This window comes from Amia ocellicauda, chromosome 18 (genome assembly GCF_036373705.1).
Source record: "Amia ocellicauda isolate fAmiCal2 chromosome 18, fAmiCal2.hap1, whole genome shotgun sequence".
NCBI classification, from domain to species: domain Eukaryota; kingdom Metazoa; phylum Chordata; class Actinopteri; order Amiiformes; family Amiidae; genus Amia; species Amia ocellicauda.
Window position 1 is genome coordinate 27,251,450 of NC_089867.1, and position 21,263 is coordinate 27,272,712.

Consider the following 21,263-nt stretch of genomic DNA (forward strand, 5'->3'; position numbering starts at 1 on the left):
TTCCTGCTGTTTCTGTCCCTCCAGTGAATCTGGTGGACTTCTGTGGCCAGACCATCCAGGGAGAAGGCATGATGGTCAACTCGCACCGAGAGTCGCGCAGGTACTACTTTGTGACGATGGGGACAGACTGCCACCTCACGATGCAGGCTGCCTCACTCAAGGACAAGGTGCAGTTCCAGTTCCGCTTCTTCCTGGTGTACAGCCTCCTGAGGGTTTCCTCTCTGCACCAGCCCCTGCCCAGCCCTCTCCCCCCAGCGCCAGAGGCCTCCCGGAGCCCCTCCATAGGACCCACGAAGCCGGGGCCCCGCAGTGAGCCCACACCTGGCGAAGGGGCCTCTGACCCGTGCCATGCCGGCTCATACGTGCAGTTCTATGATGGGAGGGACAAGAACTCCCCACCGATTGGCTCCCCACTGTGCGGGAAGAGCCTGCCCAGACCCATCCTGTCCACGGGGAACTACCTGACGCTGCGGCTGGTGACCAGGGGAACCCAGCCCAGGGTAGACTTCGTGGGGGATTTCACATCTTTCCGCTTTGGTAAGAAACTGTGGGGTTTTATAACCACTCTTTTCTTTTTCCACAGGTTCCTTGCCCTGGGCTGCTGACCTGTCTTTTTTCTCTGTGTTGTTTTGCCTCCCAATCACTAATGTTCTGCTTTCCTATGCTGCACAAGGCTTCAACCACTCGGAGTGCAGCAGTGAGCCGTACTTCTCTTGCCACAATGCAAAGTGCATTCCCATGAGCCTGGTCTGTGATGACAAGGACGTGGATAACTGCGGAGATGGCAGCGACCAGTCCCCTCTCCCCCCCGCAGAGTGTGCAGGTCAGAAATAGCCCAGTTTACACACACAGTTTACTCTGTTTGTTTTACCAACGCTAGAAAATCGCCTCCAAAATCAGGACTTTTTGAAGCAGCACGCACACATCCCACACATTGCCCACAATCCAGCGAAAGGCCACACCTCGATCAGGACACCTTTGAGGGCAGAGTCAATTGATTTCCCGGTGTTTAAAATTGCTTCAAACAGCCCTGTGAATGTAAGCAGAAATTGTCCTTGAGGTTTGATGGATGGCAGCAGTTAAGATCCTGTTTACTTTGAGTAATCTCTCCAGCACAAAAGCCATGCCAAGATACACACACGCGCGCGCACAAACCCATAAATGTGAATGCTCGAATCTCCATTTCACATAAAAATACAAAAAGCTCCCTCAGGCATTCATTCCAAAGTGATTAGGCATATAAAAACATTTAAATATCCCCTCTCTTATAAACTGAGCAGAGGTACTAAAGGATTCTTAAACCAACTCAGGACGGCACAGCAATGCATGTCCTACAACCATCATGACTCTTACAATGTAAACACTGCCCCTCATAAGACTTTTGTTGAGACAACAGAATGATTAAATGTCATGACAAGGTCTCCCATTGTAGTCATTTGAACAGTTTAAAAAAGCATCAACCTACTCTTGATACATTAATTTGCGACTCACAACCCTCAAACAACATCAGATTAGGACATAGACATCCTTCTAAAAACATTACGATTAACACAAACATTCAGCATTTCAGCAACACTGTAGTCACAGGGGGAAATTTCCTCAGTGGGTTTGACATCCACTGATCCCATTTTATATTTTAGAGTGTGCTGGGAAGCCACTTGACAAAATGACTATAGTATGTTATGATTTTCCATAAACTGTATCCCAGAAATGTGAATGTGAGTTTTCATCCTATATCAATCAACCAACAATCAATCAAGTTGTATAGCGCCCTTCGCAGGGCGGACACAGAGCTCTTTACAAATAAAATAAATAAACATTTAACAGTTACAATACACTGAACTGAACTATCCTATATGAAAAATGTATTTGTATAAAACTCTGTATAAAAGCACTGTTTTTCATCTACTAACTTTTGTGTGTAAAGCATTCAAGAATTCATGTGTCCTGAAGCACGACAACATGTTGAGGAAAATGTTTTCTTATCAAAGCTTCTCAGATTCAGATGCTCAAATGTCACCTTGTTGTTTCTCTTCGAGGGCCGCTGTCCACAACCTCTGCAAAGCCTCCTGGAACGACCACTTCCTCACCAGTGTCGACCCCGCACACTTCAGCCCCGTCTAACAATCAGAGCTGCAGTAGGGCCGACCAGTCCCCACCCCTCTCTCCAGACTCTGTTCCCCAACCCGACTCCATCATGGGTATGACCGCACTTTACTTCCTTGTGGGCTGAACTCATTGAGAATCATGTTAAAATGTCACCAAGAACAAAGGGTTCAATACAATTACAGTCAATCAGGGCTGTCCAAACCCTTGTCCTGGAGAGAAGGTTCACAAGGTTTTACAGTCCATCATTAAAGTTCTAAAGACTTGTTGTTCTTTAACTGGTCCTTGAGATTATGGGAGTCGTGGCGAGTATTTACATCTAAGTGCTGCTTACGGGGAAAAGGGGTTTCATACTTCACGTGCTTTGCTTGCTATTTTGATCTGACAAAACTTTTGAAGGGTTCATGTCTTCTCTTTCCCAGACAACAAGCCCTACGTGTCCCTCCTGGCACTCTACATTGTTCTGGGGGTGATTGGGGGCGTGGTGCTGCTCTGCTGGTGCTGCTGGTCACCCGGCTGGTTCCTGTGGAGGGTGAGCGTCTGTCGTTTCATCCCTTGCTGTAACTCGGCATGTGCCTCCTGCCAGCTGTGCACCCGGAGCTGCTCGAGGAAGGAGCTGCGCCTGGCCAAGGTCACGCCCCAGAACACCACCACGGTGGCCATGTAGCCCTGGCGTTCGAGGAGCCACCAGCAAGCCACACTCTCTGGACCGTAGAAGCCCAGAGGATCCCATCTTTGAGAATTCCTACATGGGATGTTGAGTTTGTGACTTCTCTAAAACGCTGTATTGTTTGAGACGACTGTCTTGATAACAACAACAACTGTAGATTGTGTGCTATGATGGTGTTAAGATTCGCAGTCAAGGTTGGTATCCAGTAGCACAAATTAGCTCAGTCAGCGGTGGCCATAACATAACAAAGAGGAAAATCTGGAGGGAAGGGATTGTTGGCAGTTGAGTATATAAATACAGGTCTGTAGCCACAATCTTGCAGGTCATATAGACACCTTTAACAACTCAATGGACAACTTGTGTAATACACAACGTCAGTGAGTGAAAAGCAGAAGACCTTATATTCCTCCTGGACCAGGGTTGCAGATTCTTTATACTCCTGTTCTTCAGGAAACACAACGATCAAATTCACAATCAAGTCCTGTGGCGCTCAGAGTCCAGTATTGGAATTTGGGAAGGTTTTGTTTGGTTTTAAGTAGACGCTCTGCAGCAGGGCTTGGGTGTCCCTTGTGCCGAGACGACACAACGCTCTCCACCTTCTTCCACCCCAACCGGATTCACTTCGAGATTCCAGCAGCGACCCGACAACGAACTGCAAATAATCCCTGGCGACAGATGTTGCTCACGTAGCCTTCTCTCTAAAGATGCTGCCTCCTGCTGAGACGGCCCTTTTGTTGGTGTGAATAATCTGATATTAATTGACTGGCGTGATGGCTTTACATTGCTGACCTGGAGCAACATTTCTGGCTTTGCCCTGTTGCCACGCTACACACGATGCCAGCGCAAACCTCTGTGTTTCACTTCTTTCTGCTTTTCATTCCATCGCCGATCTTAATTACTTAATTGAACTAATTCTGTGGATAAGACAGTGAGGGCCAACCCTGTTCCTAGACAGCCACAACGCGCAAGGAAAGAGTCTAAAAGTTTAAGAAAACCAGTGTAACAATTCAGGTAAAATCAAGGCAGAATCCTAAGATACATTATCTAAATCCCACAGGAAAATAAACATATTAATATCCTACAAAATCACACACAAAAGTATATATTCCATTGCCTGCCCCTTGCCCTGGTAATCAGAGCTCTTTATATGGAAGAGTGTACAAAATTAAATAAAATAAAATAATTGTGTAAATGTTGTGGTCATTATAGTATAGATGCTTTTTGTGAGCTTTTGACCTTTCTTGCCATCAAGAAAGAAACAAAAGTTTGAGAGTCCTGGCTTAAAACTGGGTCTGAGTGAGTGATGTAGATGGAGCCGGATATGGCAAGTGGACGGCTTGTTCTGATTGGCTCAAGATGGTTTGAAATTGTGGGGTTGCTTGACAACAGTCCTCTCTCTGTCCAGGACTCTCCAGCCTGTGTTGTTTTTATAGGTCACCCTTAAATCATCCATTTCATTGGGAACATTTCATTCTGATCACTTCAGCAGGTGATCAGATCTAATAAAATCACTCACCGGAATGAACGCCTGAATGGCCTTAAGCCATCGACAATGGGAGACCCTTTACTGAAGTCACTGATCCGAAGAGCAACACACACTGTGTCCTCAAACACTGCAGATGTTAATGGAGTGAGGATATCCTGGACCAGGACTGCTGATCCCGGTCTCACACCAGTCCTGCAGTTAAATAGCGAGATGCGGTCACAAGAACAACAATCCCAGATGTTTTAATTGGCATTTTAAAATGAACAGCTAGTTCAAGGGAGTTTTAATCTGAGGTTCTGAGGAGAACAGACCCAAACTTCCGCTTCAACTCCGCCTTCCCAAGGATCAGGCAACACACACATTTTCCCAGCATCCCTCCTCCAGCCCCAACACTGAGCACGGCCGCAGCTCCTTGGGGGGTTCGATGGCCTCGTCCTCAAAGCAAAAAGGCATTTCTGGCCTGTCAAGTGCCAGCTTTGCCAACGGCTGGTCATGTATTAAAAATAGGTTTCTCTTGACTGAGATGTTGTGATCTCTTCTCTTTCTCCAACATTATAATAAAATTGAAATTAACTTGTTAACTGATGCCTTTAAAAATGTGTTTTTTCATGATTGGATCAACAGATACAAAAATGGCAAGTGACTTGGGAGAGAAAGGTACGGGCTCGAATTGAGACTGGCATTTGAAGAGTTTTTAGGGCTTTTGAACAGCATTCAGAATGACTCCAGTCCAACAACAACTGAATATATTTCCTTAAAGAAAGAATAACAAAAGAACAAGGTGTCCTTTAAAAGCAGCAGACCTTTTCTTCCTTTCCTGCCCCAGTCTGGAATCTTCCGTGGTCTTTTCGCCTGATTTCCTCATAAAAGACAACAGAAGATCGGGTATCGACCCAGAGAAACGCCTGTGTCACAGAGCAGTGATAGAGTTTTTACACTGAGTGCACACGCACACGCACACACACTCACACACACTCTCACGCGCACACAAGACATTTCGTACTGTTTAATTAACACTCACTGTTTTCCTCGACACTAAGCAAACGTATTGCAAGTGGAGATGCGAGTTTAAAAGTCTCAGCATGAAGGCCTCCATAAAAATAAAACCCTGTGAGAACTGTAAATCGCCCTGGATAAATACATGATAAATAATTAAAGAAATGATCAAAAGTCTTCAAAAGCATCCACTGATGTCACTGCATTCTCCCTGGGAATCAAACACCTGGACTCAGCTTCTGCCTTGAACATGTGGGTGATTTAATGGAGCTCCTCTTGCTCTGTGGGGGCAAACAAATTAGGTCAACTTTTTTTTTTAAGCGATAAACAATAATTTGCCCAAAATGTTCATCTTTCTATACCTTGTATAACCCTTATACCAGATTTATTCATTTACATATATTTTCCTGATACACGTATAAGTTATATGTATATCAGAAATGTAATTTTAAATCTTTCATTTATGTACAATCCAGTTCAACTTCTCCCCAAACCTAAATATATATCTATATATTTTAAAGAGGTTTATCGGTGAATGGGTCATAATAATGTATTGTTTTATGTCTTTGAATTCGCTGGAGATTTTTTTTCTCAATTTGTGTCGCTTTGAAGGGCAGAGTTCTACAATGTGCGTGTTTAAAAAACCGTGTGTGTTTGTAATCATTAGCAGCCTTTCACACCAAACCCTTCACAGGCCTGTAGACATTTCTCTATATTTCATCCAAACACATTGCTTAACTGTTGACCACAGGCAAGCACAAATGTTGCATCTTTCAAATCACTTAGAATTATGTAAAACAGTCTCTCCAATGACTTACATTTAAATGTTTAATAAGTTCTAGGACAGTTCTTGTCGTCAAAGAAAAAACAAACAATAAAAATGAAGTAACCCACAACAATTATAAATAGCACATGAATTGTTTAATTAAGAAACACTGGTGGTGGTGGGGGGGGAGGTGTAGTTGTTAAATCCTTCAGACAGGGGGGGAATTGATACAGATTAAGGTAATAGCAGATTGTAGCCAGGCACTATCTTATGTAAATGCATACTCTGCGTAAAACTATGTTTTTGATTCAAAACCCCAACACATAAACAATTCAACCATTTCTTTAAATAACGTAAGAGAGGAGCAAAAGGGATATTATTTGTGAGTGGAGAAGTGGCAATATCTCCCATTTTAGATTTACTTTATAAGGTTTAATTGGTATTGATTACATCCAAGACTTGGAATCTGCACTTTAACCAGATTGAAAATGCACCTGGGGAGGACTATAGATCACACTTCAGCATCGTTGAGAGGGAGACTCAATTAATCGTAGGAACACCGGGATATTGTGGCACATCACCGTGTCAACATCTTCCCTTATAAAGACATCTGATGGAATGTTTTGTTGGATTTTTGTATTTTCACATGGGATTCGTGAATATGCACTGAGATGTATGACGTCTAGTTTATTTGGGGACCAAATGTTTACACATTGGTCATGAAGACAAGCTTTCGAATCTGAACGGACGCAGATTGCAGTGGAAAATCCAGAGAACTTTGAATGTCTTCAGGTTCCTGTCAAATGTGTCAAATAACTACAGCGTGTTTTGTTTCGTTTCACCCAAATAAAGCATATTTAAAACCCAACACCTTTGAATTGGACAGGACTCTGCTAGGGCACTGAGTCTGGGAGTCTTGAACTGCACACATCAGCATGGCGCAACAGAAAGTCACATTTGTAAAGCACTTCAAGTACAAAGTGGAAAGCATAAATTTGGCTTCGACGTGGTCTCAAAGGCATCCTTTGACCACAGCGGACTGTATTGTACAAACATGACATCACACAGTGTTTGACATTCAGAGGAAAATGTTCCCTAACCTCTTAAATTGCACTGTAAAAACGCAGTCTTACAGCTTTGGCACCACATTTCTGCCCCTCACTGTATTGGTTTTCCGTTTGTTTTTTCTTTTTTGGCATGGGCGAGTCTTCCCCCACTCTCCCATTCACTCCCATTCAAGCCTCAGACACCAGAGCTAAGCGCTGGCTCTCCTGAGAGAAAGGGACACCTTGTTTGCTCTGTTGTTTGTGACTCCCTGAACATTGTCTGGTAAGGAAACTCCTCTGGACTTCAGATCGGGAGAAGAAAACACAAAGGTGGGACTGAAACAAATTTGATGAATGGAGGAAATGAATCTGTATTCGTGCAGTAGCTAGATATTTATTCAGCCTGAGGTCTGACATCAGTCGAGTGGCTTTATTTTTGAAGTCAGCTTATACCTGAAACCGTTCTAGGCTGCTAGTAGTGATCTCTTAGGAACTAGTTATCATTTCTGTCCTTTTTCACGGCCCCTAAAATAATCTCTCTCCATCTTGCTTGTTTCTCTGTTTAGCAGCCAACGTACTGAGTTTCATCCAGGGAACCCAGAGTCAGTTTAAGCTACATGCCTGAGTATCTTGTTCAGAAGTGCCTTGTATAAAATATACCAATTTACTACAGACACCCAGATTTACAGTGTAAAAAAACTGCAGGCTATTTTAGCTGTTTTTGAATGTTCCCATCTGTCTGTTCCTGCCTGTGTTTGATGCTACACACTGAGATACACATCACACACAAGCACAGCAGACACTACTGGGACTAGGTTTGCATAATGAACTTTATATTAAGAGCCAGTGTCTGAATAGATTTTAAATATATATTTACTACAGCCACATCCAAATAAAATGAAATGCTAATACGACCATAAGATAAGACTAGAGTCAAATAGCTTAAATAAGTATCATGACTAAATCCATATTTGTTGATGTTTATTTTGGCAAAACAGCTTTAACAGCAAGGACTGGGATATTTCTCATATTGTGTTAATATATATCTATAGTATCTATACAAATAAGGTTGGACTTTGCACAGCAGTCTGCCTGTCCTTTCTGTTTAAGACGGCGTCTCTCCTATTCCCAGATGCCAGACTAGACAATTGATCTGTCAGCACATTTCTCCCAAACACAGAGGGGGTTTTAAACGTTTAGCATGGACCGAGGGGCGAGAGGAGAATGAGGTGTGCTTACCTAGCGGACACTCTCCTTAATTCAGAGTGCTTATCCCTCTAGGAAGAATACTTGCAAAGTGGGGGAGGGAGGACATTAGACTTCTCTCGCCTGGAGCACAGAGACAAGCTGGAGCACAGGAGAATAAAACGAAGCAACATCACATGAAATGACAGCGCTCGCTTAGAAATGGAATAACCTAACCCTTCTAGGAGCGAGGAGCGGGCTGCCACAGCTGCTGAAGGAGTCACTTAATTTGCGTTTGTTCGTTTGGTGCGTCTGGTAAGCATGCTCAGGAGCGCAAGTCGAGCGAGAGGTGGGGTGACAGCGGCTTTTGAGAGGAAACGACGCCGCACTGCTCTACCTTCGATCCATTACTATGGTTTGGACTTCGTGAGGAACGCACGCACACACGCGGACAACAGAGGACGCTGTGCTGGATTCTAGGTCACCAGCTAATGTGTCGATAGGACCTGTCCCATTTCACTACATCTAATCAGACCAAGGACCCTGACCTTGAGAGGTGTGTGGTTTCTTTTCTGAGGCAGTTTTCAGTTCACCCTGTTGAGGTTGTCACACAAACACACACACACGTATAGTATGTACACAGAGAAATTCACAATGAAGGACAAGCATCTAAACAAAAAAAAAAGGGAGACACAGGACAGTTGTGTGTGTGTGTGGGGGGAATTAGTAATATTTATATGCACTTCTATGGCAAGATTAAAAAAATGTGTAAAAAGAAAACATTTCCCCCACTATGAGATTGTTTATCTGACTCACAGATAGGTCATGATCTGAAGATTTCCGACATCCCAAATTAAAGTCATCTGCAGTGTTCTGGTAGACCTCTATGTTTATTTGATTTTTGTTTTTATACAGAAGAGGACAATTCTCATTTTTTTAAAACTAGAATAAACTTAAATTCTTTACATCTCTTCTACTTCTTTGAGATCCACTCAACGCGGAAGAATTAAGATTACAAACAACAACAACAACAACATCAACAAGAACAACAGCGACGATAAAGCACCTTGATTGTCTGTGGGAAACATAAAACGTGTTGCTTTTCGTGAGGAAGAGCTCTTAGGACACCAGATTATAATTAGAAAAATACATGCGACAAAATCATGGCTAGTGTAGAAGAAAGGCAAGTGGGTTTCTAAGCACGCAGGTGGAGGAGTGGGGGGAATCGCAACCGACCTAAAGAAACACGGAGTGACCATGGCTTCACAGGACTGTGACAACACCGTTAGTGGGGTGAATGTGTGAGATTAGCACCATATTGTTTGCGTTCAACCACCATCCTTTTCTTGCTATTGTCCCCTCTGTGTTGACCAGGACAAGACCGCACTGAAAAACGGCACACAGAGAGGAATACCAATGAAAAAGTGGTTTTGCACAAAGCACCATTGTTGAATACACGTCTTTCTCTTCTTCATTTATCCACCTGACTTGTGTGTCGATACTGATTTGCTGTTGCCCACCGGCCCCGGTGTGAGTCAGGCTCTGAGCATGCTCACCGAAAGGCTCTCAGAGGAGACGATACCATCAGAAACAGGACAGGAAAGAGAGGAGGAGGCCGACACATCTTCAAGTATTAACACAACTAGGCCACACTGCCGTAAAAACACAGTATTAGAACCCAGGTTCAGTAAAGGAGACAGAAGAGCGATATATGGTTAGTTCTTATCATTCCCCCCACATATATAATATATACATACATATGTGTGTGTATAAATATAGATATATACGCATACATACATACATACATATATATTAATATATATATATATATATATTTAAAAAATAAAACAAAAATTCAGTGCTGTAAAAACATTTCCGTTTCCATAGGATCGGCCTCAGGGTAAGTAACACGGCCCATCCTTCTGTTTTTCTTCTTTTCTTTTCTGTAATGGCTACTGCAAGAATGTGTGTAAACTGAAAGTGGAACTGTTTTTCTTTCTCACTCGTCCTTCGTCAACAATACAACACTGAGGAGGGTGTTTGTGAAGACTTGTTAATCTCTCGTTTGTTTTCTGCGCCTCACGGAGCACAAGACGATCCTTTAGTTTTGTTTCTCTGTTTTGTTTTTGGTAGCAGCTAAGCACCATTTGATTTGTTATTCTGGTTGTGTGTGTGTGTGTGTGCGCGTGTGTGCGTGGGTGCGTGTGCATGTGGTGTGTTTTCTCTCTCCAGAATGTCTCTTGTTGGTTCTGTCTCTGCCGCTGGCCTACGAGCTGCACTTGGTGACGCCCACGCCCTCCTCTGTGTGGCCCTGCAGGTCGATGGGCCGTCGGGGCTTCTCCCCTGGCCGGGAGTTCATCAGCACCACATTCCTGATGCAGCCCGTGATCCCTGAGGAGAACTTCCCCCCCGTCAGCGGGACGATATCCGGAGCGCCGCCTGATTCACACAGAGAGAGAGAGAGAGAGAGAGAGAGAGAGAGAGAGAGAGAGAGGAGGATCAGAACCTCACACAGGAGGGAGGCTGTGTTTGTGGGAAGAAAGTAGGGAAACTAATCGACCTAGTGAGAGGAAAGGATCAACTCTGGAAACTCTGTCTCTTCAGGCCAGGGAGATTGGTCCCCCGTGGTTCTTCCCGTATACTGAGCCGTTTGTCGGTACCCCTGCTGCAGCTGCCGCACAATCCCACAGTGCCGCCGCTCGCGGTCTGGGCTGAGGACGTGCAGTGTGAGCAGACATTCAAATCAGTTACAAAAGCACAAATCTGTGTTGAAACGAGCTCCTCTGCATGTGTCCATACCCAGGTAGATGTTTCCTTTGGTGTCCATCATGACATTCTTTCCCTGAGACTCTCCTCTCGCGCTGTCCTCCCCGTCGATCTGGAGTAACCCCCGCTTCCCGGTCCTGCTCCACAGAGAGACAGTGTTCACAAATCAAGGCGCCTTTATGATTCGCGCTCTCACACAGCTGCAGTCAGACGTATTCACAGCGTATCAGAGACGATCGAATCTGGTGATTGAAGCTATACTTGTTTACCAACGATCTTCACTCAGCTGACCTCAGGGGAGATTCTACAGAGTTACGCCAGAATGTTGGACTGCATGAAATCTATTTTATAACAAGTCCGTTTGGCCGTTATCAGCCAGTATCGTATTCTATGAATGCACTGTATCAGTTTTATTGTTATCTATTGGCTGTACCTCACGGCCGTGATCTTGTGCCATTCCCCGTCGTTGATCAAATCTTCAGACAAGATTTCAGCTTCTCCGCTGCCCAGCTGGTAGCTGTGAACATGGAAAAGGGCCCACATGAGTATTTATATTATATTTGGCATAAAGGTTCTGTCTCATAACGTACAGGCAGACACATTCCATCAGCACTATAAAGAGATCAATGCTAATGGGTTCATAAACATAATTGAAAAATACCTTGACATTTATTTTGAAAATATAATCAGAGCCGTTTTTAGGCATAAGCGCCATTTAGGGCCCCCAGCTACAACTGATCTTCATAAATTATCACAGTGATCAGTTTTCAAAGAATGTACATATTTACACCTTAAATGTGCAGATAAACCAGGTGGCTGGTGGCCGTGTGGAGGCTTTTCTCTCGTTAATTTAATGGGACAGTCTGAGTTCACCTGACCTGCCACAGAACAGCGTTTCATTATAACATGGCGGCTGTATCTGCATCTAGAGCGAGTTTGACTGTGACTGGGATCTGCTAGAGCAGGGGTTTTTCAAACCGGTCCTGGAGTACCCCCTGCCCTGCTGGTTTTTGTTCCAACCGAGGTCTTAATTACTTTATTTAATGGTATATTGCTTTGTTAGTTCAATTAAGGAGTCAATTAAGCATTCAATTAAGCAATTAAGACCTCAGTTGGTACAAAAACCAGCAGGGCAGGGGGCACTCCAGGACCGGTTTGAAAACACTGTGCTACAGGTTTGTTCAACTCTTTCGTCCCCTCAGTATAATTCTGTGCTCTAACTCTGCTACCTAGTTCTGCAGCATCAATGACCAGGTCAGCTCATAGCTAGTAAGTTAAAATCAGCAAATGGGATTTAGCAATTGTGGGTCGGTCTACATAGGGTTATTCAAACCTGCAGAGTGTGTAATAAATATCAGCAGAACCTTTGTTGACTGACAGACACGTGATGGGCTGCTGACTATGACTGAGCCTGGAGCAAAAATGTGTAAAACACTGAACGTGTGTCATTGTAAAAAATGGCATTGGGAAATGCAGCTCTACTTGATTATTTCACATTAATTTAGGTTAACGATTATTACTATACTATGATAACTAGTACAGATAGACCTAGTATGCAAGCAATGGTGTTTAATACATCACAGGAGAAAAACATTTCTAATTCACAACATGCGGTTTTTAAACAATTTGCATTTCAAGTATTTTTATTTTCATTGTTTAAACATTTTTAACTATTATTGTTTGTTTGCACTTTGCTCCTGATGATTCAAGGGCCATTTCAGAGGGAGTTGTATATATTTTATACTTTAACACTATTAAGCTGTTAATGGCTGTTTTGTGACTTAGTCAGGTCAGTGTTTGTGTTGTGTTACAGGCCTATACAGTGCCATCTAGTGGCCAAATATCATAACAAAATTGTGCTGTTGCAATTGTGCTCCAGACTTTTGCTAATAAAAGATGTTGTTGCTGCTGACAGCTCCCTCTTTAGTCTTTACATGTAAATTTGTACATTGCATGTGTGTTTGTACGTGTGTGCTCATACAAACGTTTACGAGATGGTGTGTCTGTGTTCCAGTCTGTTTTAGTGGGCTACAGTGAGGGGGCCCAGAAGGTGAGAAACGATCCTAAATATAATGACTTTGATTTCAGAATATACCCATTAAAAATGGACAAATCTTACACATATAAAGACAAGGCAATATATGACCATTTGAATATTTTGACCATTTGAAACAATGCGTCTCATTGTTTTTTTTTCTGGGTTTCATCTAAACCAAATAATTATTTTATAAACGATTTCCATTTCTAGGCTTACTCAAATAGAAAATGTGTTTTCTTGTTTTGTTTACTGCACTTTACTTGACATTGGTGGACAGTCTGTCAAAGTGTTGATGCACCTGAGAAGGGACAGTGCCCTGTCTAGATGCCAAATACACTATATTGGCACCATTGTTGCAGCAAGACTGTGTAACTCATGTGTGGATTTCAGCTCTGTGTGTGGCCAGTGCAGTAGTCTGTGCAGCTGATCCCAAGCCAGAGAGAGAGAAGACACAGGAGATGTGTCATGAAGTTTGGGTTTCCTCACTGATGTCTTCTATTTGTCCAGCAACCTAAGGGAGTCCTCTTCTATATGATAGTACGTTCCTCAGAAAAACTTTAGACGTGCTTTGCCGACTGGCCGTCTCCGGAGCGCTTCGTTAGAGCTGAATAAACTATTTTGATATTATTTCAGTTTAATCAGGCCCTGAGTGTTCCTTGTCTGCCTATTGAAGGAGAAAATGTCTCCCTATCAGTACCTAAGAATGGATTTGCATGAAACCTGTGTTATTGTGGACTTACATAAGATCATAAGAGAGTGTCCAGTCGAGAGGAGGCCATTCGCCCCATTGTGCTCGTTTGGTGTCCATTAATAACTAAGTGATCAAGGATCCTATCCAGTCTGTTTCTGAATGTTCCCAAATTGTCTCTTCAGCCACATCGCTGGGGAGTTTGTTCAGATTGTGACGCCTCTCTGTGTGAAGAAGTGTCTCCTGTTTTCTGTCTTGAATGCCTTGAAGTCATATATTGCAGCCTTATATTGCAAACCCACTTCACCTCACAGTCAGGGCAAGGACAACTCCAGACAGGCAACACTCTGAAGTCAAATCACTGCATTAACAATGAAAAAGGCTTAATGTTGCCTTTGATAAATGGACTTTTCCCCAAAATAGTTCTCACACAATTAACTCTGTTTCAAGAATCCCTTCTAGGCCAGAATAAGAGCTGATGTGATTGAATACTATCAAGGGCTCAGAAAACACAGCTGCACGCACAGTGGATGCGCGTTGAAGCAGCAGTATTACGTGGTGCAGTTTTTACCTGAAGACGAGGTTTCCGTGCTCCAGCCCCAGGCTCACAAAATCCTTGCCTTTGCCATTTTCACCAAGCTCCTTCAATCCGGGTTTAGAAAAGCACAACAAAACAAAACGAGTGAACAAATACACAATTAAACGACAACAAAAGGACAGGCATTGATACAGTGAAGAATGGCTCGTAGGCAATGTGATGTCAGACTATGTCTCTATCCTGTCAGTAATACCAGTGCAGATATAACACAATTGTGCCAAGCGCTTCATTCAGAAGTAATTGGAAAAAAGTACTCAGGCGATCGGACGTTTCTTATACAAATAATCTCTGGCAATGTGGGAATCATTACACAAAGCCACGCGGAATCACAGAGTGGCAGGAAAAACTACTTATCAAGGGACAGGTTTGGAGAAAAGATATTCCAATCATAAGAAACACGTCTGAATATTGAGCCAGCAATGTCCTGCCACTAACGACCTGCTCTGGAGCCCCGCGGTGTCGTATGACAGCAGGTTAGAGGAACATCATATTAACCGTGCAGGTTGGGAAGCATCATTAGGAAATGAATGGAAGAGCATTGAGGTTTACAGAAGGGAATGACTGAAAGCTGTCAGCACTGTTTGGCTCTGGGACAGGGAAGGCATCTCTCATTGAAGAGGCCCGAGCGTTTTTGTCTCATTAGTATTAGTGGTAGGCAATGATGACTAATTGTGGGCAAAAGGGGCAAAATCACTTGAGACACAACATCATCGGGGAAAAAGAAAGAACGAAAGAAAGAAAGAAAGAAAGTGTGTCAAGAAATACTTCTTGCCACGTGAACTTGATTAATTGAAATGATTTGTGATTAATACCTTGTTACTACCATGCAGCCTGTGGGGAGGACCTTTGGGTTCCTGGGGAGAACGGAGGTGGAGTTAGTGTAGCAAAGCATGCGGTGTCTGTCTGTGTTGATTCAGAAACGGGAGCGCGGGCTGGGTGTCAACATGCATGACAGACGTCCAGTTCAGGGACCGGATTGAGGAACAAGCAGTCCATGAGAATGAGGACATGATATGATTTTGTTTTTGAGATAATATTCCTCTCAGATAAATGACAACAGTATCAAATCAAACACCAGCTCATGCAACACGTAGTTAAAGATTTGTGCCTCTAAGCAGGTAACCTTTATTACCTTAACTATAAAAGACTATAAAAAAAGGTGTGGTAGGTTAAGGAGAAATGCAATTTAAGTCAGAACATAAACTAACACATACTAATTACTCGAAAGCCGTCATGTTTAACTGTTGGACTCCCTGGACAGATTAACAACATGTTAAGCTGTTGACAAAGCTTGTAAGGGTAAGTGTTTTGTCACAGTATTTCCTGCGCTTTCTCAATAACTACATGTCAAAATGGAGCAACTGATTTCAGCTCAGTTCATATTGATGTTGAAGATTAAATAATTTGTTTCAATGCTATTTTAATAGAAGAGTGATGTTCTGAATTGTCTTGTCTGCCACAGTTTGCCCTCAGCAACGCGAATCACAAGCATGGGTGTGAAATTGTTCAGGACAGTCTCCACACTGGCGTTCATTTTCACATGCGGTCCTCCGACTTACCACCCCCTGCCACAGTATCAGGCCGTCGGTGGATGTGGTGCGAATCTCCAGTTCAATCGTCTCCGGGGCCTCAGGCGAGCTGAGAGAGGAAGGCAGGTTGAGTTTAGTTTGTTTGTCATGCATTCCCAGTGCTGATGAAGCCTTGCGTGTTTTCACGAACAGGAACATTGCAGCTGGTCCCATCAGAGACACAATACGAGCCTGGGATCTATAGGACCTGGATGGACACTCAACAATGGTCTTATAGTTTGGACTATTTCTGATCACTTGATGTCCCTTCAACCCTATGTTGAGCTGATCCTCTTTCATAATCAAGCTAGGAAGAGGCTGTTCCTGAACAAACGCTCGCCCGCCCCTCGGACCTCATCTAAACCGGAAGTTAAAGAAGTGTCACAGATTAGGATGAGGTCTGACAGACATCCGAGGAAGATCAACTATCAACCCCTGCCAACAAAACAAACTGAGTTGTACTTTTGTGTGAAGTCTTGGTACTGAATGCCTTCAGGAATCAGGTGTTGATCTATTGATTGTCTATTGACTAAAGGGAATTGTCCGCTATGGGATACTATAGGATAAGTGCAGATAACCTGTGTCTGACAAAGTTCAGCTGGAAATCCCCTGGGTTTCTTAGAATGATATATATTTTAAATCCTTACCTTCTTGGGAAGATTGGCTTGGGCAGCACCAAGTATCCATTGTTGTGGAAGTGGGCTGCATACTGAATGGGAGAAGCTGTGAGAGAAACAAAGCAAGGGTTAAAAAACAGATGCCTTCAAAGTCTGCGCACCGGTCAGTCTCCCTCTTGTGGCTGTTCAGATGCAGGAACAAGAGACTGGAAGTTCAGAGCAGAATTTAATTAACAAATTCATATCTATATAAACACTAACCACTGTATTCCCTCTCTAATAGCAGGGTTGTGCATCATTTGATTGCTTTATAACCCCATGGAGCTCAGTTTTGTAGCAAGAATGATAAAATGTCTGGTGTCAGTAAACGATATCACCTCTTACTCTGCCGATTCTAACAGTGCTTCTGCTCCAAACGCACCACACTATGACTGCTTTATTCGTAGATTATCTCTAAAATGCTTTGAGCACTTTTATATGATGCAATAAAACATATTTGTCTTGTTCCGGAGAATTGTTTAACAACAAAACAAAAAAAAACTAGATTTTGTGCAGATTAGTGGTTACAGTTAATGTGTAACTATATATTGACGCGACTAGACCGACAAGATTTTAATATCTGGTCTGTTGATAGATTTTACTGTATTTATTCTCCATCACAGGACGTATACATTCATATAAGCATGACAACATGCTGAACACAAGAGTCGTCTTCATGCAGGTTAAACCCATTACTGTCCTGCTCTGAAACAGTCAGGTTTTTAATTGTGCATGGCATCAATCCGATGTGTTAATGGCCAGAGACCTGTATATATTCCTCACGTGGGATGCGGTTCACCCATGCACAGTTCCCCATGACACAGACAAGAGAAGACTTTTGGCATTCCCTTTCTCCGTTTTGTTTTGGTGCAGGCAGACTGAAGGCGACACACACAGTTCACGGGTAAAGTGAGTCACACCAGAGATCTGACAGGACGGACCGATAAGTCAGAAAGGGGGATTGTACATTACATCAATATATCAATATTAAACTATCGACGAGTAGAAAACAATCAAATCATATTTTGGGGCAAAAAAATTTGATTTGGAATAATAAACATTTCAGTTTATTACTTCTTGTGTTAATATAACACTTGGAAAAAGTCCTTCATTTCTTGACCTTTTATATTCCAATAGTGACTGTTGGGCTGTTTTGTTGTATATATAGTTTATTAAATGGGCTTTACGAGGGACAGATGAGAGAATCACCGGTCTAGGATGCTTTCCCTCGGCCTCGATCTCTTCTGTTTACAGCTATTACCATTATACACTCACCTAAAGGATTATTAGGAACACCTGTTCAATTTCTCATTAATACAATTATCTAACCAACCAATCACATGGCAGTTGCTTCTATGCATTTAGGGCTGTGGTCCTGGTCAAGACAATCTCCTGAACTCCAACCTGAATGTCTGAATGGGAAAGAAAGGTGATTTAAGCAATTTTGAGCGTGGCATGGTTGTTGGTGCCAGACGGGCCGGTCTGAGTATTTCACAATCTGCTCAGTTACTGGGATGTTCACGCACAACCATTTCTAGGGTTTACAAAGAATGGTGTGAAAAGGGAAAAACATCCAGTATGCGGCAGTGGTGTGGGCGAAAATGCCTTGTTGATGCTAGAGGTCAGAGGAGAATGGGCCGACTGATTCAAACTGATAGAAGAGCAACTTTGACTGAAATAACCACTCGTTACAACCGACGTATGCAACAAAGCATTTGTGAAGCCACAACACGTACAACCTTGAGGCGGATGGACTACAACAGCAGAAGACCCCACCGGGTACCACTCATCTCCACTACAAATAGGAAAAAGAGGCTACAATTTGCACAAGCTCACCAAAATTGGACAGATGAAGACTGGATAAGTGTTGCCTGGTCTGATGAGTCTCGATTTCTGTTGAGACATTCAGATGGTAGAGTCAGAATTTGGCGTAAACAGAATGAGAACATGGATCCATCATGCCTTGTTACCACTGTGCAGGCTGGTGGTGGTGGTGTAATGGTGTGGGGGATGTTTTCTTGGCACACTTTAGGCCCCTTAGTGCCAATTGGGCATCGTTTAAATGCCACGGCCTACCTGAGCATTGTTTCTGACCATGTCCATCCCTTTATGACCACCATGTACCCATCCTCTGATGGCTATTTCCAGCAGGATAATGCACCATGTCACAAAGGTCGAATCATTTCAAATTGGTTTCTTGAACATGACAATGAGTTCACTGTACTAAACTGGCCCCCACAGTCACCAGATCTCAACCCAATAGAGCATCTTTGGGATGTGGTGGAACGGGAGCTTCGTGCCCTGGATGTGCATCCCACAAATCTCCATCAACTGCAAGATGCTATCCTATCAATATGGGCCAACATTTCTAAAGAATGCTTTCAGCACCTTGTTGAATCAATGCCACGTAGAATTAAGGCAGTTCTTAAGGCGAAAGGGGGACAAACACAGTATTATTATGGTGTTCCTAATAATCCTTTAGGTGAGTGTATTTAACTCCTTTAACACAGAATGTAAAATCTCCCTTTTTCAACTTATTTCTTGTGCATTTCATTCACAAAGACACAGACTTCAGCCACAGGGATGAGTAGCAGAGACACGTGTTGGTTCTGCGTGTTAAAGCCACCCCAGAACCGGGTCAGGAGGCCAAGCGTGTGGATCTCATACTGTACCATGCCCCCTGCTAGCCTCCATTGGCCGTGGACTGTCCGGGGCGCTGACAGACTGCCCTGTATGATCGGGATACAACACCGGAGACTTGGGTTCAAATGCATTTCTAAATATTCTGCTAATGCTCCAGAAGGGCAGCGCCCCAATTCATAGAGCTGATGCCTTCAAAACAAAGCCATACCAACTACCCTCCACTTAGCTCAGTGAAACTCAGCTTTCATGACCTTTCCAGCCCACAGCAGGACAATGAAGCTGCGTTCGAAGTGAAGCGGACAACTGAATGGATGGAGGGTTTGTTTGAAGGCATCACTTCTGGGCTTAAAATCTTAAATGTATCTGACACTACATTTGATTCCAAGTCTTGGATAGAGATTGGTCTAATTCCTCTCATTTCATAAACAGCTTCAGCTCTCGCATATAATCAAGTATTTTCTTTGTTGTAAGGCTTTTGGGTTTTACAAGTGGTGAATTTAAACTTTCACTGGAATCGTCCATTCATTGTTTAAACATCTGAGAATGTCTTTCAATTCTCCTAACTAGGATAGAAGTATGAAGTGTAATATAACTAACAGCTGAATATTGTTTCTAGGTTTTATAACTAAGGCTGAATTCTCTATTTCAGAAAACTGTCCTCATTGTATATTATTATATATTCATGTATATAAGTCTTTGCAAATATTTGCCTAGATAACTTGAGGCAATTTCTGTAATCCTGTTCGGTGATGTATATATTAATTGATGATGCCATTTATTCATTGTTCCAGATCACAAATACCTAATAGTGGGTAAATCACTCATACACAATGGAAAAATGACAAAATCACACCATTATTGTTACAAATCTTACATTTATACTTATTGTAAACGAAAATATTTACAGGTATTTCATATTGTACACCAGTGATATTAGTTTACACAGTGACACCAGAAGAGCTGCATTGTCTCAGGGAAGCTCAAACAAACTTCTGTTCTTTAATGACCATATTCCTGGCAAAAGTGGAGAACTTTGTTTCTGTAGGTGTGTATGAGAAGATCACTGTGCGTCTCTTCAACTGTCAGTCACAGTTTGGCATAAAAACAAGTGTGGAATTAATAATCTGTAAAAAAAAAAAAAACGCAGACACAGACAATGTTTACGTTCTCAATTCGTGGGACAAAAATACATCCCGTTAGTCCATCATGGAAACCCCAAGCTGGTTTACTCACTTAGCTCGCAGAACTGCCCCGTGTAGCCTGCAGGACACACACACTGGTTGTTGGAGCAGCTGCCACCATTCTGGCACAGGTCCATGGACTGGCAGATGTCCCGGGAAATCTCACAGCGCTCTCCTGAAACGGCACCAAGAAAACAGAAGTTATTCATTACGTCCTCTGTCCTGGTCGTGTGAAGTCTTCAGGTCTTTATTCTCTGTGCTTCTCTGCACAGTTCAGGAATGCCAGGTTAAGTATGGACCTGTAGCCATGGACTGAGGGAAGCAGCTTGAGAAACAGAGAAAACTGGGTACTGCAGCAATGAGCTTGAGGCTACTTTTCAAATGGGACCATGCAAACATGCCACCTAGCACCATATTCTCCTCTTGAGCCCGGGACAATACCACGTCCTTCCATACATACAAGCCAGCATGGGCACTAATGCGGTCATGTTTTCTCCTGGATGTGGATCAAGTATCAGGGTTTGGTAGCAGAAGAAAAAAGACCTGTTGTCTGGTTTAGATGTTGTCATCTATACCAGACGGGGCCACAGTGGGGCACCAGCATCGCTCCACTTGAGGAAACCCCCGAGACAGCGGTCGCTCGACTGATCTCACCTTCGAAGCCATCGAGACAGAAGCACTGGTATTCATACTCCCCGGTGGCCATGCACTTTCCCTCATTGAGGCAGGGCATGCGGTCACAGGGGCTGTCGTCCACACACTGCACAATGTCCCTGCTCTCAGTGAAGCTGTAGGACAGGTCCACTTTCTTCCCATTGATCGAGACCTGAGCGTGAGACCGGAGAGAACGAGAAGTGGTGAAGCACGGTA

The 21,263-nt window shown here is 43.3% G+C and overlaps 2 protein-coding genes across 12 annotated transcripts in view; one reads left to right on the top strand and one right to left on the bottom strand.

The window, feature by feature from the left end:
• ldlrad2 (low density lipoprotein receptor class A domain containing 2) overlaps window positions 1-4,843 on the top strand; it is an 8,317-nt gene extending 3,474 nt beyond the window's left edge. Inside the window, exons 2-5 of the mRNA XM_066691149.1 lie at window positions 25-537; window positions 674-823; window positions 2,040-2,201; window positions 2,529-4,843. Of these exons, the coding sequence (XP_066547246.1) occupies window positions 25-537; window positions 674-823; window positions 2,040-2,201; window positions 2,529-2,773 (1,070 nt within the window). The 3' untranslated portion in view covers window positions 2,774-4,843. The remainder of the gene's footprint in view (window positions 1-24; window positions 538-673; window positions 824-2,039; window positions 2,202-2,528) is intronic.
• A 4,283-nt stretch (window positions 4,844-9,126) lies between these two features.
• hspg2 (heparan sulfate proteoglycan 2) overlaps window positions 9,127-21,263 on the bottom strand; it is a 156,965-nt gene continuing 144,828 nt past the window's right edge. For 6 of the 11 annotated variants that reach the window (XM_066691145.1, XM_066691144.1, XM_066691142.1 and 3 more), the window contains 10 exons: window positions 21,048-21,219; window positions 20,446-20,568; window positions 19,242-19,298; window positions 16,561-16,636; window positions 15,905-15,983; window positions 15,158-15,199; window positions 14,319-14,389; window positions 11,455-11,538; window positions 11,055-11,158; window positions 9,127-10,694 (listed from right to left, as the gene is read on the bottom strand). In XM_066691145.1, the coding sequence (XP_066547242.1) occupies window positions 10,522-10,694; window positions 11,055-11,158; window positions 11,455-11,538; window positions 14,319-14,389; window positions 15,158-15,199; window positions 15,905-15,983; window positions 16,561-16,636; window positions 19,242-19,298; window positions 20,446-20,568; window positions 21,048-21,219 (981 nt within the window). In that variant the 3' untranslated portion in view covers window positions 9,127-10,521. Of the gene's footprint in view, window positions 10,695-11,054; window positions 11,159-11,454; window positions 11,539-14,318; window positions 14,390-15,157; window positions 15,200-15,904; window positions 15,984-16,560; window positions 16,637-18,405; window positions 18,463-19,241; window positions 19,299-20,067; window positions 20,337-20,445; window positions 20,569-21,047; window positions 21,220-21,263 lie in introns of those variants that run through there. The other 5 variants (XM_066691148.1, XM_066691141.1, XM_066691139.1 and 2 more) reach the window with 4 other exon arrangements.